The following is a 21,263-nucleotide window of genomic DNA, read 5'->3' as shown; positions in this document are numbered from 1 at the left end:
TTAACTTTATGAGCTTACTGAAAAGCCTGAACATTTAACTTCCATACTTTAAATACATGCTTAAAGCACAAGAGCAATTTCAAAATTTATGTTAGCATCTGAGAATGTAGTAACATTGACATTGATGTCTAACATAAAAAATAAGCCCTTGGTGCTGCCAGTTTTGGAAGCACTTATCTGCCCCAACAGAAAAAAAAAAAAAAGTCACCAAAAAACCCTAAACCAATTTAAAAAAAAAAAAAAAGAAGAAAAAACACCTTTCTAAATCAGATGGCAAGATTTTGATGGTAAAAGTTTTTTTGTGGGGGAAGAAAATATTTTTTTCATGTGGAAACCCTTGTGATTTGATACATTACTGGCAGTGTGAAGCTAAGGCTATGTGACTAATATTTTAGCAAAGGAAAAAAAAAGTCAAGGTAATTTTATAGTAGCAATAGTTTCTTTTTTTATTTTAATATACTTTAGGAAACAATATACAAAGCTGCGCTTTCCTGCTATTTCCAGATAACAGCAGGAAGCTCCAATTACACAAATTTAGCGTTTTGTGATGGCTAAGAACAGCAGTCAGCACCAGACTTGAACAGTTAGCTACAACACAAACATCCTTCCAAATGAAATGTCATAATAGCAAGACAGGTAAACCAGAGTTTAACAAATGACAACCACTTGGGAAGTGACTTAATCATTCTTGTTGAATTTCTTATTTCATTAAATATCTTATACACAATTTCCTGTTAATACGTTTTAAACAAAACCTCCCTTAAGGAATTATTTCAATTAAGTATAAATATTCAACAAGAACAGTTCTGATAAAGAATCCCCAGGTAGTTCAAATGCTAATGTGCACTGACCGAAGGAAAAGAAAAATAACAATTTTTGTTTGTTTTAACATGTTTATTACAACAGATACAATTCACATCTGACTAGCTCTGTTTCCTCTTTCCCCTCCCACAACCACGTTCATTGGGCCATTTCCTTATATTTGAGCAATCAATGTACTTTGAGCACACATGCCTGTCCAGCAGTACTTTTAAGTCCATTCTTACAGGGTGCAAATGGATTTCAATAATTTATACAAACAAGTAGGTTATGCTCAATCACTGCAATTTTAAGCTACTGTACACAGGAATGAAAAGGTTATAGAAAAGTGCCATAGCAACAGTGCCTTAAGAAAGGAGATAAAGAGGAGCCTTAAAAAATGGATAAAATCAGAATTTCAGAGGGAAATGGAAACACACGGGAAATGAAAAACATTTCTCTGCAAAACAAATGGAGAAGCACTGCTCTTGATCAGGTGCAAGTGTGGAAACAGTTGTTTCATATTTTGTACACTGCCCATATGGTTCAAAATCGTATCCTTAGACACAGATCGCCTGGCGCTTGCACTGAATTTTTGAAAATGCAAGATTTCTGAATGATAAATTAACCCCCCCAATTTTTTTTTTTTTTTTTAAAAAAGCTAATTTTGCAGACAGGTTTACATGTAAAAGGCTAGGTATTTAGCCACCTCAGCATTGATTAGTTTTGGATGTCTAAGCTCTGTTACACATGGCTTCCCATGGCTTCACTCTACAAAACATATTTACAACGTGAAGGATACATCTACAAGAAATCTACATTTCAAGGGTTTTACAAATCAATCTTGTATCTTTCCCCTGAATTGACTCTCACAGACCCCGTCCCCTTGTCATTTCCTTTGCCCAGCTTAACGGTCCAAAGTCTACTTAAATGCAGCTCAAAAATGTTAAGATTGGGCAACAGATTTACAGTTTCTGTTCTCAAAACCATGTGCAATTATTCACATCTTCACACCATGAAGGAATTCTGATTTTTTAGCTTTTCAAGTTCCTTAATTTGTTGTCTCAAAAATAGTATCCTGAAAAAAAAAAAGCAGACATTAGAACCTGTGTACATATACAAATATTACATAAAACCCAAGCTTTTATAATTATAATTTTTTTAATTAAAACAAGTGATTTCTAATTAAGGCAAAAAAATTTAAAAAATTATTTAACTATAAATTGGTTTATAGTTAAGACAAAGTAAACATTTAATACATAATATCTATTAAAGTATCAGGATGATGAAACGATGTTTTAGTTTTCTAACAACTTTTTATTTTATTTTTTGAGACAGAGTCTTGCTCTGTTCCCAGGCTAGAGTGCAGGGGTGCAATCTTGACTCACTGCAATCTCTGCCTCCCGGGTTCAAGCAATTCTTCCTGCCTCAGCCTTCTGAGTAGCTGGGATTACAGGCACCTGTCCTTATGCCCTGCTAATTTTTATATTTTTAGTAGAGACAGGGTTTTGCCATGTTGGCCAGGCTGGTCTTGAACTCCTGACCTCAGGTGATCCGCCCACCTTGGCCTCCCAAAGTGCTGGGATTACAGGCGTTAGCCACCGCGCCCGGCCTTTTCTAACAATTTCTTAATAATTCCTTTGGCTCTTACTTTATAAACCATATCATCACAATAAAGCAGTAGCTATTATACATGAAATAAACCTATACTGCATGTTTTCTGGCCCACTATATAGTAAAGAGTAGAATTAACCAGGTGTAAGAGATTAATCATTTAGAAGAGCAATTCTCAGTGTAGATGTAGGTACATAAAAATGAAGCCAAAAACCAAAAATTGAAACACACAAACCCCACAGTTACCCAGATTCCCATGAACGTAAAAATATTTCCTGTTTTTACTCTTCTTTTCTGGGAACTATAATATTTATTGCCTGTACACATGAATTAGGCATAATCAGGCTGGCTTGATATTTGACTGTATATACTGTTTTCCTAAGATGCAATAATAATTTCCTAAAAGTCGAATGACGTAACAAGCCAAAATGAAGTTTGTTAGAACTACTTTCAGAGCAATCTGAGAGTATAAGAACCCAAGTTGTTACTCAGAGAGTACCTCTAGATATTTTAGTAACTGTAAATAAACTTACTTTTTCAAGTTGTAGTATAAACTCCATTTGGTATTTACTAATTATTTATGGTTTCTTGACAAGATTCAATCCACCTGTAACTCTGTGACTTGCACAGACAGGACAGAAAGCCATTGCCAAGTTTGTCCTCAATTCTGTAATAGGCATTTAAAAAAATACCTATGCTATTATTATTGTGACCTAGATATTCTACTTGAGTGAAACACTAGATTAAGAAATGCAAGACAAGAGTTCAGGTGAAAAATACTAAGACAGCAGATACACTAAACTTGCTAGACAAATTCTTTCTATACTTTTCAAGGGATCTATTGATGCTGCAAGGACAAATAATCTGAAATTTCAATGGAAACACCCTCAGCAAGAGAGGACATTTATAATTAGTTGTGGTCAATATTTCATTTTTTCAATAATATATTATTGCAGCTTATGGAGTTATGAGAAAAGTCTAATGAAGCATTCATCATGGGTTAAGAGAAAATCGACAGGCTTTATCCTTCACAAGAAATATTATTAACTTATGAAAATGCAGTGATAGAATGTGATCAATGTATCAAAGAGAACTTTACATTTCATAAATGTGATTTACATTATTTAGTTCGATTTAAGAATCATAATCCTGAGAAACATAAAAATATATTTCAGTGATATAAAGACTTACCTTTGCTCTCGCAAAGTTGCTTGAATTTCACATACTCGGACTAAAGATCTTAAATTTTTTAATTCAGTACAAATTTCGGACATGTGAATAGTTCCCATGTTATGCGCTTCTTCACGTAATCTTGATGCCTGTAATTAAAGAAATGAACAAAACATAAAATATAAACATTAACATACACAAAACATTAAATTTCTGAGTATAATTTTATACTAGGATTAGAGAATAATCCTTTTCTCTTCAATACACAAAAATGCGCTGGTGAATCTAATGGGGAAAATTAATTTGTTTTATGAAACTGTCTCTAAGGGTGGAAGGTACTTATTTTAATATTTCTCTTCTAAGTTGGAGAAAATAGGATTTCCAACCTGAAGCTAATACAGCACTAAGAAAGGACTCATAATTTGTGGTTAATAAAAGATGCTGGGTCAGCCAAAGAGATTGTCATTTCTGCAAGTTCAGGTATTAGATACTGATTCAAGAGCCTCACTATACTCCTCTATCATAAGACACACAACATATTCTCTGTAAACTTTCGAACACCCCAGATGGTCAGTTATCTGATAAAAAGAAAGAGGCAAATGGCAGTAATTGGAATGTCCTAAGGTCTCTCATCCCAAAGCAAAATGTTTCCTAACTTCCAGTTGCTAGTCTAGTGAGAGAGTCATAGAAAATTAAGTTTTTTTTTTTTTTTTTTTTTGAGACAGTCTCACTCTGTCACCCAGGCTGGAGTGCAGTGGTGCGATCTCGGCTCATTCCAACTTCTGCCTCCTGGGTTCAAGTAATTCTGGTGCCTCAGGCTCCCGAGTAGCTGGAATTACAGGTGCATGCCACCATGCCTGGCTAATTTTTATACTTATGGTTAGAGATGGGGTTTCACCATGTTGGCCAGGCTGGTCTCGAACTCCTGGCTGGCCTCAAGTGATCCACCTGCCTCAGCCTCCCAAAGTGTTGGGATTACAGGTATGAGCCACTGCGCTTGGCCAGTAGATTAACAGTGCTAATTGATTCTAAAACTATCAGAGAAGCTGAGTGGAAAAAGTACACCGGCTTTGAGCCACATCACTGTTAACTGGGTGACCCTGGGATCAAGGTCTTATGCACTATTTGGTCTTAAGGACTTCAATGGCAAAATGAGAAAACTCTTATCTACACTGCTTAGCTGTTTTAAGAAGTAGAGAAAATAAATATAAGGCATTAAGCACTGAGCTAACTGCTGAGTACTTGACAACAGTGGCTATAATTATGTTAAAATATTTTGTAAAACCAGAAAAGTTATCTTATATATCAAATATTTTTTAAATGACTACAAAGCTAGAGATTCATTATTTTAAATGTTGCTTGAATTCAGTGGTCACATTAGATTTTCTAAAAGTTGATTAAATTCTGTTTTGCTAATCATCCAAAGGTAAAATCTAGGCTGTACATAACGTACCTGCTTCTCTGCATGATCTGCAGGCCATCCTTGAACGTGTTTTATGAGATTTTCACTGAAGTGTGCTGCTAGTGCAGGCGTTAATGAACACGTGGATCGGGCAGAAGAATTCTGTGGTACAACTGTTGCATTTGATGCATTACTACTATTAGAAGTATGATTGGGACCAGGTGATGGACTTCTCTGGCTACTAGAAAACAGAATTGAATGTGTAGTATGTTTAAAAGTAGTTTCTGGGTATCCTTATCCTAGAAACTGCATGTTAATACCTTTTATTAACTTAAAGATATCCAAATGCCTAAGAAAAATTTGTTATTTTAATGTCAAATAAAGAGAATTAACAATCCAAAGTATATTATTCCTCAAAACACTTTAGGGGGAAAAAGCCCTTTTAACACTACTGTCAGAGTCAAATGTAAACTGTACTCTCCAAATCTGAGGGCAGAACCTGTTAACTTTGTGTACCACAAACACTAATAATATAACTAAAAAAAGTCACATTTTAACAGCTGTAGATATAATGCACATCGGAAGACTGCTCATATACATCTAGATAAGGGAAAAATATATATTGCCTTTGTTCAACGTCAGAACTGCTGAATCAGAGGGTGAAATAATGTGAAGCAAAATACAGACATTTTATTGGATAGCACTGAACAAGCACAGTGGCAAAACAAAACCAAAAAAATTACACTCTGAGATTCTTATCTTCTTTTAAAACTGAATGGTTTGGGCCAGGGTTGGGGATATGGTGGTGAGAACCAAAAAATTTAATCACCCAAGTTGATCTCCTACCTGCTTCACCAGACTTGGCTCTGAATGAATTTCAGTTATTTCCAAAAACTAAATCTCCCAAAGGATGAAGAGTTTTCATCACTGAGGATATTTAAAATAATACTGCAGCCTCTAAAAACAATTTAAAAGAAGAATTTCCCAAAAATGTTCAGAGCAATGGCAACATTGCTGGAGTAAGTAGACAGCTTCCCAAGGTGATTATTTTGAAGGGAACAACTCTCATTTGGAGGTATAAGTTCTGAAATGCTTGTTTAGAAAACAACAATAAAAACAACAGTTGAATTATTTTGCTACCTCATAGCATGAAATAAAAAATAGGAAAATCAATCAAATGAAAACCATTCATTCAACAAATGTCATTTAAAGTTGTGTTGTTAATGAACAAAGAAAAGTGCTAACACAATACAGTAGTATAGAACTATCTAAAAAGCCATCCGTATAGGGTCACAGTTAAGCTACTGGGAAAGCCTGACATGGACCAGTTGGGAAACATTGGCCCAAGTTTTAGATACGAGACTTTGGCTTTCATCAATATATTCAAACCAAAACTGCTATAAGGAGGTTAAAAAGTAAGGTAATTCCAACAAATATTGTAAAATCGTGTGCCTTTCTGGTACAAGTATCACAAATCTTTAGCCCCGTCATATTCCACTGTGTAAAATTTTAAAGAGCCACTTTCTTCAAAATAATCCGGGCTTCACTACTAGAGACCATAACCTACCTCTTGTATACAGGTTTGTCTTTGTAAATTTTACAACATATAAGCCTACTTTAGGGTATTCATGGAGTTTAAGGTTAAGTTCTATTTTACAGATATAATATTCAAACAATGCAGTGTACCATCATTAAATAAAACAATGTGGTCTCAATATACAATATCAACCTACCTTGAGCGCTGAAGACTTCGAGGAGAGACAGGTTCATGACCTTGCTGCTTGTCAGCAGTTACAGGCTGCTGTGTGGCTGACTGTGACACTGGTACTTGCTTAACTACTGGAGTACTAACCTGAAATGTCAAAATCTGGTGAGATGGTCTCCAAATCTAATCCACATCTCTCCCCCCAAAATCTAGGTAATCGTCTTAAAACATGTAAAATGTGGTGTTTTAAAGAAGACAGTCAAGTTCTGTAACTTAGATCTCATTTCTTTGTGAAAATGGCCCAAGGTCATAAAATTACTTCCCCATCAAACCAGTGTAAGAAACTAGTTCTCCTTTACAGCTCAGTTTTCTTTCCAATACATTATTATCTCTTCTGATTTACTGTTACTTTTATATCAATGAAAGTAAATTATGTATGCTACCATATCATACACATATGGATGCTTAGATTTTAATGATATGGAGAAATATGTGATTGGGCTATCAGAAAATGAGTTATGGCCCATATAAAGTTCAACATGAGAGTTTTTCAAAGAGATGTTACTCTACAGAGGTAGACTGAAGTCCATGACTGCCAATCAGGATTATGTATTATATTCAGAAGCCACATAGAGAAAAGCAGTTTAAAATATAAGCTCTAAATTGAGGCACAAAGGCAGATGGAGTCCTTTGTGATTAAGTCACACCTCACTGTTGTTTTTCTTTTGGTGGGGTGAGGGGATATGATTAATAATTCTCCCTAACAAATCTGGAATGTCCTGCTTAACTTCTGAATATTACCTATGAATTCTAGTCAAGTCTTATAAAGAACATTTTAGTAAGCACTACATAAAAGCTCAAATGTTCAATTATTTTAAAAACAACTTGAAGAAGTTTTTGGAACACAAAAAACGAACAGCTACCTGCTTAAAGGATTTTTTTTTTTTTTTTTTTTTTTTTGAGACAGGGTCTTAGTCTGGTTGCCTAGTCTGGAGTGCAGAGTGACGTGATCTTGGCTCACTCCAACCTTGAATTCCCAGGCACAGGTGATTCTCCTACCTCAGCCTCCTGTGTAGTGCATATCGCCATGCACAAGAAAGTTTTTCAGAGTTTCACTCTCTTGCCCAGGCTGGAGTGCAGTGGCGTGATCTTGGCTCAACTGCACCTCCACTTCCCAGGTCAAGTGATTCTCATGCCTCAGCCGCCTGAGTAGCTGGGATTATAGGTCTGTGCCAGCACGCCCAGATAATTTTTGTACTTTTAGTAGAGACTGGGTTTTGCCTGTTGGCTAGGCTTGTTTCCAACTGCAGGCCTCAAGTGATCCGCCTGCCTCAGCCTCCCCCAGCAAATTTTCAAATTATTTTTGTAGAGATGGGGTCTTGCTATATTGCCCAGGGCCTAATTCAATCCTCCTGCCTTGGCCTCCTAAGTGCTGTAATTATAGCTGTGAGCCACCGCACCCAGCCTACTTAAAGGAGTTGAAATGCTCAGTTTACAAGTGACTATAAAACCAATACTACCACTTATTTCACTTTTAGCCACTATTTACTATACTCTTAAAATACCACCCTGAAGACAAGTTCTAAGCTCCAAAACTCACATTTTAAATACTGGCAAATGATAAGGAACGGTATAATTAACTAACTACTGTAACTTGGAATTTTAAAAATCAATCTAAATTGACCCTAAAACATGCAATGATCAATGGCCAAGGGAGGGAAGGGATGAACAAATGGGAAGACTTAAAAGCTGACCAACCACCTCTTTCAAGTTATATTTCAATGCATTTTTATTTTGGGGCTTCCGCTTAAGATCTTACAAAGAATTATTTGGCATTAAAAAGTTTGAAACAGCCCACTGTTTCAAAACTACTCCAAAGAAATTCCCCCTACATTTACCATTTAGACCAGCAATTTTCTAACTGCACCTATGGAGCCAACCATGTAAAGATTCTGCTGGGACAAATACGGGCAATATAAGCTTAGTAAAATGGGTCCCTGTATTCACAAACACCTAGGTTTTAAATTCTGACTCTACCACAAAAACTTAACTGAGAGTTTGATTTTCTCATCTATTAAATAAAGCAAGTGATTCTCATGATGTGAAAGTTAAACATACATTAAGTTCTTAGTACAGAAACTGCCTCATTTTTGAAATACAAATATGGAAAAGTCACTGGAAAACACATTCATTCATGTCTTTTGGAGTTTGAAAATTCTATAAATATTAAGACTCAGTATATCCTCTTTATCTCACTCTCTATGTGACAAATCCCAAAACCATTAGGGAACAGACTCAGATGGTGTATTAAAGTAGCACAGATTCAAAGCCCCCCTCTATCCCTCAGTGAACTGAGAAATTCTAGGCTGCATCTACTATCATACCTGTCATTCATTCCACCACTACACCTCATTCTCAGAGGGCTTTTTCTATAACAGATTCTAAAATGTTATTGACTTTCCAAAAGTAAGTAGTTTCTTTCCCAAATGTCCCTCAAAGGTGACATACCTTTGGCTGTGATGAAACAGGAGGAGTACTGATCAAAGGTTTGATAGGGACTGTGTTAGTTTGAGGTGTGCTTATTCTTGGAGAAACATATGATCTTGGGGATGACGCATCGGACGTTAAAGACATCGGAGACTGATTAGATGGCTGGGCTGTAAAAGAGGGAAGCAATTAATTTTAAAGAAAAACAAAACAAAACAAAAAACTAAAGTCCTTTGTAATATTATGTGGCAAAGATATTTGTATCACTCTAAACCCCCCACCCCCATATTACCCAGAGAACACTTATTGGAATAAATCAGAATCTGACCTTCTCACTGGGCCACACTGACTAAGTGAGCTGTGTGTTCAGAGGTAAGCACACCCAGTGGGGCCCACTCTCCTTTATGTGGCTGGGACAGGAAGCTAGGCCTGAACCTATTCTCACATGGAAGGCCTCCTCACCATCCTTATTTCTTCTTTCTTATTCTACATTTAGGCCCAGGTATCCCACGCAGTCTCCTGCTCATGAGGCTAGCCAGAGGGTTGCAAGAGTCTTTGCACCATTATACTTCCATTCCAGACAAGGCATTCCTGCTGTTTATCAGCTTTCTGACAAAGTGACCCCTTCACTTCCCATTTGCTCCTATGTGTATCTCTCTCCATTTGGATACCTTCATGAAGAGGGATATCTAATTCAAGGCAGAAAATGAGCATTTCCATATTATCCAGTCAAAAAACATCTAACGTCAATCTGAACCAAACTTCAACTCTTCAAATACATGCAATGTTTCATAAAGATATATGGCACATCATAGTTTACTTTCAGCTTTGGCATAAAAAAACTCATTAATAACAAAGTCTGAATTAAATACTGTATTAAATAATTACAGATTTGATGGCAATACCTTAAAACAAATGTCAAAGCTTGCTTCATCTAAAAAGAAAGGAAATAAAACTACTACTGTATATGCCAGTGTTACAAAAAAAACAAAATTATTGTAGCTAATCTCTTAAAAAACTAAAAAAAAAAAAAAAAAAAAAGGAAAGAAAAGAAAAAGCTAAATACAAAAAAGGGCTATTAATTCCAAAACAAAATCAAGATACCATTCTAGAGATATCTAAGATGAGTAAGAATACCTTGTGTAGAGAGCTGAGCAGCTTGAGAAATCAGAGACGTTATGTTGAAAGCAGATGGTCCAGCAGTAAGAAACTTATGAATTATAGACTGCAGTGAGGCTTGTGTCACAGCTGCTGTAAGAACTAAAAACATATTATTTCATACATTCATATAAAAACAAAAGGCTTATGTGGCATTAGTAACAACCTGACAAAGAAGAGAACCCACAAGAAACTGGAATATTTCAACCTAGAACTCTCAGAATAAAAGCCTACTAGATAGGAGTAATACAATGGGTCCCAAATGTGAAATGATCTGAGGCAGAGAAAAAGAAACTTAATGGGTTTACAATAAAGGTAAACCAACAGAGTTTCTTTTACACTAATTAAGATGATCACCTGAACAAAGTCTCTCTACAAAACTTAACAAGTGTTCACAGGAACTTCCGATTACATCAGAAACCTATTCGTATGTGAGTGTTCGGTATGTTATATGGAATTAACTGGATAAACGACTGCTATTTCATGTGACTGCCTTTTTAGACAAGCTGGCCATTCAAATCCTACATCAAGATCCACCCTAATAATCTAAAAATGGATACAAAAAAGGCAGTATTGGCCGGACATGGTAGCTCACACCCAGCACTTTGGGAGGCTGAGGCGGGTGGACCTCCTAAGGTTAGGAGTTCGAGAGCAGCCTGCCCAACATAGTGAAACCCTGTCTCCAACTCCTGACCTCAGGTGATCCAACCGCCTCAGCCTCCCAAAGGGCTGGGATTACAGGCGAGAGCCATCGCACCCGGCCTGAAACCCTGTCTCTACTAAAAATACAAAAAATTAGCTGGGCATAGTGGCAGGTGCCTGTAATCCCAGCTACTAGGGAGGCTGAGGCAGGAAAATCGCTTGAACCTGGGAGGCAGAGGTTGCAGTGAGCCGGGACTGCGCCATTGCACTCCAGCCTGGGCAACAAACAAGAGCAAAAACTCCATCTCAAAAAAAAAAAAAAAAAAAAAAAAAAAGTATTTAGAAATACCATGTATTTTTGATGTGTAAGATATTTTATTATTGACATTATTATTTCTTCAACTATTTATTTTGGAGACAGGGTTGTACAATCACAGCTCACCATAGCCTTCACCTTCCAGGCTTAAGTTATTCTCCCACCTCAGCCTCCCAAGTAGCTGGAAATACAGGCGTTCACCACCACACCTGGCTAAGTTTTTGTATTTTTAGTAGAGATGGGGTTTTACCATGTTGCCCAGGCTGGTCTCAAACACCTGGGCTTAAGTGGTCCACCAGCCTCGGCAAGTGCTGGAATTACAGGCATCAGCCACTGCATCTGGCCTCCTCAAACTATCTAAAAGCCCCACTTTGCCTAAATGAAACATTTACCTACCACACAAGAGAACTGCGTGGTTAGACAATAAAATAAAAATACAAAAAAATTAAGGACAGTAAGAACAGACTAATGACCAACTAGCCTGAAATAGCTTTATTTTTAGGATAAGAACTTAACTACTTAACACTACTTTTAAGTATATTATGTGAAAATGTACACAAAAATTGATCATTTTATTTTTATTTATTTATTTTGAGATGGAGTCTTGCTCTGTCAGCCAGGTTGGAGTGCAGAGGCACCATCTCAGCTCACTGCAACCTCCGTCTTCTGGGTTCAAGCGATTCTCGTATGTCAGCCTCCCGAGTAGCTGGGATTTATAGGCATGTGCCATCACGCCTGGTTAACTTTTGTATTTTTATTAGAGATAGCGTTTCACCATCTTGGTCAGGCTGGTTTCAAACTCCTGACCTCAGGTGATCTACCCGCCTCGGCCTAAAAATTTATCATTTTCAACAGAAAATTTTGCAGTGCTTTTAGGAATTAATGTGTGAATCTGAATAGTTTCCAAATTAAAACCACATCTACTTTTATTCACACTTTTTCAAAGTGGCTGCCTAAATATTCTGAAACATAAGTAGCATTACTGAAAAGCAAGGCTGGAATTAAATAATGCAATTCACCAGGAAAAAATGGCAATATTTTACCTACTACCTATCTCCTCCCTTCTCAGAATTTTTTGAAAGTATTTTAAGTAGCTACCTGAATTCCTACTTTAGTAATTAGCATATTTTAAATACTCTGAGTAATTATTTATACAGGTTTTTTAGAAACATACCAGAAGTTTTTATACCAATTTCAACAAACGCTCTATTGTTTTAATGTAAAATTTCACCATACACATTAAGTACATAGAATGGCTTATCTCCACTAACTACCAGACACATAACAAGTATTGAAAAACATACACAAGATCCAAGCACCACTAACTCAATTATACTACCAATGGTCTTAAACTACAGTGGATATAAATTTCCAAACTCCAAAAAGAAAACCAAACAAAAAAAAACCGGGGTTCAACTATAAATTTCAAAAGAAAACAAAGACCATTCCTAAATTGGGGATTTTACTACTTACATAACTTTGCACAATGCAAATAAATTTTTAAAAAACTGTTATGAAGATTTACCTTCATTTATTTTAGATATGTCCACATTAGAATTATTAAGCTGCAGCGTGGCTTGCAAAGCAGGAAGCAATTGTCTAAGAAGATTTGGGTCCTGAAGTAAGGGAGGTATTGGTGACTGTGGAACAGGAGAAACAGGGACCGCTGAAGCAGATGTTGGAGGTGCAGATGTGGGGTTCAGTCCAGAGGCAGAAGATGTGGAAGGAGTTGTGCAAGAATGTGATACGGATTTGTCTCCTGATGTAGATTCTAAATAAAAAGATAATAAGCCTGAAAAATTACTTGAATAGAGAAAATTGGAACAAACATCAAGAGAACACCTCTCATGTGCCAGGCACCTAACATAAGTAATCTCATTTAACCCTTACGCACTGGAGCACACAGAAGATGCTCAGTAAACATTCACATGACTAGAATAATGATTTAGACATTTCTCACCCTATTTCATAGGTAAGAAAGCTGAACAAGAAAGGTTAGATAACCTGAAGCCATAAAACCTGGTAAATCATACCCATATCTGATTTGAAAAGTACCAATCTGTCTACCAGCAATGCTATCTCAAAGATAATTATTTATTAACCACACATTCAAATAAGCTTCCATTAGGATAAAAGGACAATATAATTCTACAGGATTTAATTTATATCTCATGAAATAAGGTGAAAAATGTTTATGGCCACAGTAACAACCTACCTCAATTAAGACATTGGTCTTAATACAAATCAGGATAGGTACCAAGGTGGTTACCCCCAGAATGGGCTAAAGATGTGATGAGAAGAGACTTTTATACTTAATAACTGAGTTTTGTGACTACATACTTCCCTTTTGTAATTCAATATATAAGGCAATGAGCTATTTGTTTCATTTTAAGATTATTAAAATTAAAAAGGACACTTTAATAGTAAAAACAACCCACCTCATAGTATTTAGAAATAAAGGATGTATAAAATATGCAAGGAAAATTATTTGAAAGCTGTTGTTTCAATTATTTATATAGATTTAATGTAACTGTAATCAAAGCCCCAAGAGCACTGTTAATACTATTTGACAAGCTAGTAACATAAATCCTGAAGATTCCATAACCTGAAGAAAAAGAACACTGCCAGCAGGACATGCCCTGCCAAATATAAAAACTTACATTTAAAACAAAGCCAGTTAAAGGCAGACTGAACTTTTGTGTAGGTATTTAAGTCTTTAAAACTATTAGAGGAAAACATAGAAAGGTATCCGTAACACCAAGCAGAAGATTTGTAAAGTTACAAAAAGCAAAACAATTATATTCAAAATAGTGGTAATCAGACTATTTAAAGAATTTCTATAAGTCAAAAAAGACAAACTGCCCAATAGAAAAATGTACAGAAGACATTATTTCAAAGAAGGAAATTGAATGCCTAGGAAATTCAAGAAAAGATGCTCAACTTCATTCAGAATCAGGACAATGTAAAATAAAGCAACATATCCCTTTACACTCACCATAATGCAAAAATTTTAAAGTCAGACATACCAAATGTTGGCAAAGAATAATGAGAACATTTACTTAACATTTCTGATGGATAATAAATTGATATAACCACACTGGAAAGTAATTTGGCATTATTTAGAAAAGTTGAAGATACAAACACTACATGACCCATTAATTCCCCTTTAGGTACACACCCTCAGTGAAACTCAGATATATGTAAATCAGGAGAAATATTCAAAGACTATCACAACAGCACTCTGTTTGCTTTATTTTAGTACAAAACTAGAAACAACCTATTTAAGATTTTCAAGAACATATATACAGTACTAGCAAGCTTATTGAAAACAGACTCCCCTATGAGTCTTTTTTTTACACTACTATAATGGTCAAAAGAACTAGGGATAATAGCTCTCTAAAGTGTGGATCTCATAGCTGATTTAAGTACATTTCAAAAATGTGTTGATTAACCATGATGAACTCAGAAGGACTAAGATATTATTATTTGCGTAAGGGTATACTTTTAAAGGAGGGTGCTTGAATCCAGCAGACTGCCTATTATTTTCAGCTTTACTGTTCTGGATTCATAGACAAGCATAAAGAAACTCGAATAAAATGATAAATGTTTTCCTTGCGAAAATTCTGCTGTCAGATGGATGTGGTGGCTCATGCCTATAATCCCAGCATTCTGCAGGCTGAGATGGGTGACTGCTTGAGCCCAGGATTTCTAAGACCAGCCTGGGTAACATGGCAAAACCCTGTCTCTACTAAAAATACAAAAAATTAGCCAGCTGTGGTGGCCTGCGCCTGTGGTCCCAGCTACTCAGGAAGCTGAGGTGGGAGAATCACCTGAGCCACGAAGTCGTGGCTGCAGTAAGCCGTGATTCAGCCACTGCAATCTAGCCTGGGCAATGGGAGTGAGGCCCTGTCTAAAAAAAATAAACCAGAAAACTGCTGTCAGCTATTGTATTTTATGGGGCAATCAATTATAGAGTATACTAGCAGTATTCTCCAGATCACATCCCTCTTAAAGGTTCTTTCACACACAACTTGGGGGCATCCTGATTAATAATATTAATAATGAAATAAACTCTTTATTTCTACTTACTGCATGAATTAAACTAGAATTAATATCCCCCTGAAATTATCCTCATTCTTTGTTATTTCTGTAAATTTTCTTCTGCTTTTAACAGAAGCAAGTTGGAGAAGAAAGTGCAAGGTGTTTACAATTTTATTTGGTGCTACCAAATCTATAAGACATGAAAATTAGCAGAAGGGCTTAAAAATCCTTCAGTGTTGCTCATCAAGCCAAGCAAAAGGGAAAATACTCCAAAATAAAAAACAAATACACATCATCATTAACAAAAAATAACAAAAACATCCTTAATTTCTTTTTATTTACCCCAAAGATAGACTTCTTTTGCAGTTTTGGGGAATTATAGGTGAGTAGTGTGGAAACCAGTTGATTCTACTTAATATTTATGGGACTCTTGGGCAAGTGACATCTCTGAAGGCCAGAATTTCTCTATGAGGAGGTTTGATTTTATTAAACCTTTTAATAAAGGTATTAGTCCTCAAAAGACTGCTCATCAGAATCACTTCTAAAGTTAAAAAACAAAACAAAACAGATACCTGGGCTCCAAGCCACATCTACTGAACGGAAGCCTGGACATATCTAACAACTTGTAAAAGTTCTATGTGTGATTCTGGCACTACTTGCTGTTTATGCAAAAATAGACTGGAGAACCTCCAAAGTTCCTTTTAACTTTAAAAACAAACAAAAGAAAAACATAAAGCAAAACTGAAAAAATATAGCACAATGTGGAGAACTGAATTGAATAAGGATACGATCAGGGACAGAAGCGAAATCTTTTATCCATGCAGGTCTTCAGCATGCTATATTTACATTTTTTTTATTGCTCCACTCTCTCAACCAAAGACACACATACAAACGTCCATTATCCATGCAGGTCTTCAGCATGCTATATTTACATTTTTTTTATTGCTCCACTCTCTCAACCAAAGACACACATACAAACGTCCTTCCAAAGCATGTTGCAAGTTATTTACATATTTCTTATGTTACATGCCTCAACCTACATGTATAATACTAATAGCTGAGGTTTAATATTACAAACATAAAATGCTATTCTGAGAGGTAGTTTTAGTTTTATCACTGAAATAGTATAAAAGGTAGAAGTTTTATATTTAAAGTGTTGGTTGGGTGCCCCTCCCCTTTGGTTTGGAGTGCCCTTACTCAGTATCTTCTATTACATAACATTTATTATCCCTCCTTTGTACTAGGAACATGAGCTTCCTCGGGAGAGGAATTGTGTTGTATCTTTTCTTTCCTGAGATACAGCTGTTCTCTATCACCCAGGCTGGAATGCAGTGGCATGATCTTGGCTCACTGCAATCTCTGCCTCCCGGGTTCAAGTGATTCTCCTGCCTCAGCTGGGATTACAGGTGCGTGCCACTACACCCAGCGGATTTTTTGTATTTTTAGTAGAGATGGGATTTTGCCATATTGGCCAAGCTGGTCTCGAACTCCTGGCCTCAACTGATCTGCTCACCTCGGCTTCCCAAAGTGCTGGGATTACAGGCATGAGCCACCATGCCGGGCTTTGTTGTACTTTTCTCTGTAGCCCTTGTAGAAAACAGGACTCGGCACCAAAATGGCACCAACATACACTTGTTGCCTGGGTGCCAGTTAATGACAGCATTCTTCAATACAGGTAACAGGAGCATGTACACATGCATTCGCATTTAACTTCTAGGCCAATCATCTTTATTGGCCTCAAAACTGATAATGCTAAACAATAAAAAAAAAAAAACTTGATAATGCTGGGAAGGTAGGCCTTACACTTCCATTGATGTAACAGTCAAAGAAAACGATGAATAGCTCATTTTATGCTATATTCATAAAGCTAAATAACACTATGTAGAGACAAATTTAACTTAAACTTATTTTAAATAATCTTATAAAAATAACTCAAACCACCTTTTGTAAACACAAAGGCAACAAAACTTTGGAATAACGAAAAAAAATCAGTGTACTTTTAGTATAGAAATATATAATTTTTTTTTTTTTGAGATGGAGTCTTGCTCTGTCACCCAGGCTGGAGTGCAGTGGTGCAATCTCAGCTCACTGCAAAATCTGCCTCCCGGGTTCACACCATTCTCCTGCCTCAGCCTCCCGAGTAGCTGGGACTACAGGCACCTGCCACCTCGACCGGCTAATTTTTGGTATTTTTAGTAGAGACGGGGTTTCACCGTGTTAGCCAAGATGGTCTCGATCTCCTGACCTCGTGGATCCACCTGCCTCAGTCTCCCAAAGTGCTGGGATTACAGGCGTAAGCCACCGCACCTGGCCTACAAATACATAATTTTAATTAACAACTTCATTTGTCTGAAACCTTTTAGGCTAATTTGTTAGGATATGCTTAATAACATGTTTTACATGTTTGCAACAAACTGAACATAAACAGAAAATCCACATCTTTGAAAACAGCTAAACACAAAGAATGAATTTACATAAGAGAGAATGTAGTGTTTCTCATTAAAAAGTCAGTTCAATGCATTCTTCTGCTCTTGAAGAATATCAGCCCTACCCTCATTGCTTCAATGCAAACTTTTCCAAGCATTAAGGAAACCTAGACTACTATACTATAGATCAAGCTCATCCAACCCATAGGCCACGGGCCACATGAGGCCTAGGACAGCTTTCAATGTGGCTCGACACAAATTTGTAAACTTTCTTAAAACATGCAATTTTTTAAAAAGCTCATCAGCTATCATTAGTGTATTTCATGTGTGGACCAAGACAATTCTTCTTCCAATGTGGCCCAGGGAAGCCAAAAGATTGGATACTCCTACTTTAAATGGTTTTTCAAAATCACTCTTTAGTAATGGAGTAATATCTGGTTTTAGCTCTAGTGTTGACTTGTGTGTGCCTATGATCTTTCAAAGGATATTTTGTGATCTCTTCCTAAGCTATTTTAAACTTTCCTTCACTCTCCCATTTGACATTTCTGTGACTTGTATATCTCTGACCAATTATTTGATATGTGCTGTAAATGTCACCCTTTGATTTTAAATTGTACGTATTTAACAGACAAAACTTCTTAATGCTTTATAATTATAAATTATTCACTTGTATTTCCAAATTCTGCTGGGGCGGGGCAGCCTACCAAAGACTAGACGCATAAAAATCTGTTTCTATAAACTCTTTCTAGGGTTTAAAATATTATCACTTCAACTCTTCTTATAGGTACCCCTGCAAACTACTGTAAAGAGCATAAACTAAAGTCAAACTTTATTTCTTACCTATATTTTTCTGGTATCTCAAATCCTTTTCAATATACAGAAGATCTAAAATGATACTGGTAATAAGTGCACTTCTAATCATTACTTTCCTGTTGTGTTTTGAAAGTTGCTGTAATACTGAGCAGGACATGGGAACACATGAAACTCAAATTACTGCTACAAAGGCAGCCTGCTTTATCTATTTTGTAATAGTGGTGTTACATGGGAAACATAGAGCAGATTGTGAAGAGGTATGTAAGTGTAGTAGGAAAAAAACATAGGGTAGGTAGGTGACAACACCTAAATCTGTGACTTTAATTTTTAAATTCATATTTTTACTCATGTATCCTTCTAGAACTTAATACATTTATAAATGTACATAAATATGCTGTTTTATAACGAAGAAAGTATCCTTTAACTTGTTTTATTCAACTGAGAAAATCTTCATGTTAATACACACAAAAAATAAGCAACTTCCAACAGATTTTGCTAAAGTGACATCCCATACTAGCAAGACCCACTTACACACTCCCACATACTGTGCTTCCCAACATTCAATTGTTGTCATTAGTCTCAACAGTGAAAAACATCCTCCTAGTAATCTTAATTTTCAGCATGCACTGGCAGTCTTTCTCTTGCATTGTTTTTATCCTGGTAAAGTATACACAGCATCAAACTTACTATTTTAACCATTTTACAAGTATAATGCAGTGTCTTTAAGTACATCCACATTTCTGTGCAACTATCACCACTATACGTCTCCAGAACATTTTCATCTTCCCTAACAGAAACTTAACACCCAATCCCATCCCGGACACCACCAAACAGTCCCTGGTAACTACTATTCCAGTTTCTGTCTGTATGAATTTGCCCATTCTAGGTACCCTTGTATATGTGGAATCATAAAATATGTGTCCTGCTCCTGGCTTATTTCATGTAATATTCTCAAGGTTCATCCATGTTGTAGCATGTATCAGAATTTCACTCCCTTTGAAGGCTGAATATTGTATTGTTAGTCTATGTATCACATCGTATCTTTTCATCTGCTGATGAACACTTGTTTCTATCTAATGTTTGTCTGTTGTGAATTACTAGGAACACCCGCATGTAAGCATGTTTTGAGTCTCTGCCTTTCTTTTGGGTATGTATCTAGAAATGGGATTGCCAGATCCTACACATTATTCTGTTTAACTTTCTGAAGAACTGCCCAACTGTATTCCAGAGTAGCTGCATCATTTTACATTCCCACCAACAATGTACAAGGGTTTCAATTTTTCCACATCCTGCAAAACACCTGCTATTTCCATTTTTTAATTATAATAGTCATCCTAATGGGTATTAAGTGGTATTTCATTATGGTTTTTGAATTGCATTTCCCTAATGACTAAGGAGGTTGAGCATCTTTTCATGTGCTTACTGGCCACCAGAATTATCTTCTTTGCAGAAATGTTTATTTGAGTCCTTTGCCCATTTATGAACTGTGTTGTTTTACATGGTTGAACTGGACTTCTACATATATTCATTCATCCTTTATCAACATACATGATTTACAAATATTTTCTTTCATTCTGTGAGTTGCATTTTCACTCCCTTTGATGTACAAGTTTTTAATACTGATGAAGTCCAATGTGCCTGTTTTTTTCTTTTGTTGCCTGTGCTCTGGTATCATATTTCAAGAAATCATGGCCAACTCCAATACCATTTAGATTTTGTTTTCTTCCAAGAGTCTTAGTGTTTTAGTTCTTAAATTTAGGTCTTTGATCCATTCTCAGTGAATTTTTGTATGTGGTGCAACGGCTCTTCTCTAATTTTCTGTTCATTGGATTGTCCACTGTTCTATTGGATTGTCTTTTTCATTCTGCTTTGTATGTATCTTTTTATGTATCTTTAAAGTATCTTGTTACATATGTTGCAAGTATTTTCTCCTGTCTGATACTTGTCTTTCAACCTTTGTTTATTGTACTTTTCATAAAGAAGTTTTAAATGTCTTATATGTGGTCAAATTTATTAATTTTTAAAAAGCCAAATCCATTTTGGGTCTTGATGAAGACTTTCCTTACTCTCAAATTACAAACAGTATTTCCTAATATTCTTTTTATCAGTTATTTCTTCATTAAATTGACTAAACCTAGTTAAATTTAATGACTAAGACTAAATTCCTACACTAAGGTATTCGATTATTCAATAAATATTTGAATAACTATGGCCAATCTTTCTAACTTTTCATGAATATTTAGTAAGCTTAAAAATTATTTTAAAGCAAAGCAACTGAGTGAAGTTGGCCCACTACCACTGCCAGTTAATGACCATCTACATCAACTATAAGAGCCTAGCTTTAACACATACTGAAGTTTTTGAGTTCATTCAATTGTCAGTCTACAGATAGCATAAAAACAAAAGGTAATTTTACTTCAAGTGACTGACTCACACCTCATATTAAAATAACTAGTCTGTCCTGCCCTTTACATATGGCACTAGCATGTGAGTATGTGACTATTTACACATGTTCATACTGAGAGCTAGCTTGAGATTACTAAATAGGTCTAATTCTATGGCTACTTTGTTTTGTTTTTAAATTTCTCTCTGCTAATAAATCATAATTCTAAATCATTAAATAAGGAACTTACTGAATAAGGGTATTAAACTCTCCTGACAACTTGGTCATAGCAAAGAATAAGGACCCAT

The 21,263-nt window shown here is 36.0% G+C and overlaps 1 protein-coding gene across 4 annotated transcripts in view; it reads right to left on the bottom strand.

The window, feature by feature from the left end:
• Positions 1-420: 420 nt before the first annotated feature.
• The window catches only part of WAC (WW domain containing adaptor with coiled-coil), an 87,787-nt gene continuing 66,944 nt past the window's right edge, over positions 421-21,263 (bottom strand). For 2 of the 4 annotated variants that reach the window (XM_063669700.1, XM_063669701.1), the window contains 7 exons: positions 12,818-13,063; positions 10,314-10,436; positions 9,198-9,346; positions 6,718-6,836; positions 5,036-5,225; positions 3,604-3,731; positions 421-1,876 (listed from right to left, as the gene is read on the bottom strand). In XM_063669700.1, the coding sequence (XP_063525770.1) occupies positions 1,807-1,876; positions 3,604-3,731; positions 5,036-5,225; positions 6,718-6,836; positions 9,198-9,346; positions 10,314-10,436; positions 12,818-13,063 (1,025 nt within the window). In that variant the 3' untranslated portion in view covers positions 421-1,806. The remainder of the gene's footprint in view (positions 1,877-3,603; positions 3,732-5,035; positions 5,226-6,717; positions 6,837-9,197; positions 9,347-10,313; positions 10,437-12,817; positions 13,064-21,263) is intronic. The other 2 variants (XM_063669703.1, XM_063669702.1) reach the window with 2 other exon arrangements.

The sequence above is a fragment of the Pongo pygmaeus genome, chromosome 8, assembly GCF_028885625.2.
Source record: "Pongo pygmaeus isolate AG05252 chromosome 8, NHGRI_mPonPyg2-v2.0_pri, whole genome shotgun sequence".
NCBI lineage: Eukaryota > Metazoa > Chordata > Mammalia > Primates > Hominidae > Pongo > Pongo pygmaeus.
The sequence above is the reverse complement of the archived record's forward strand: the minus strand, read 5'-3'. Positions and strand labels throughout refer to the sequence as shown.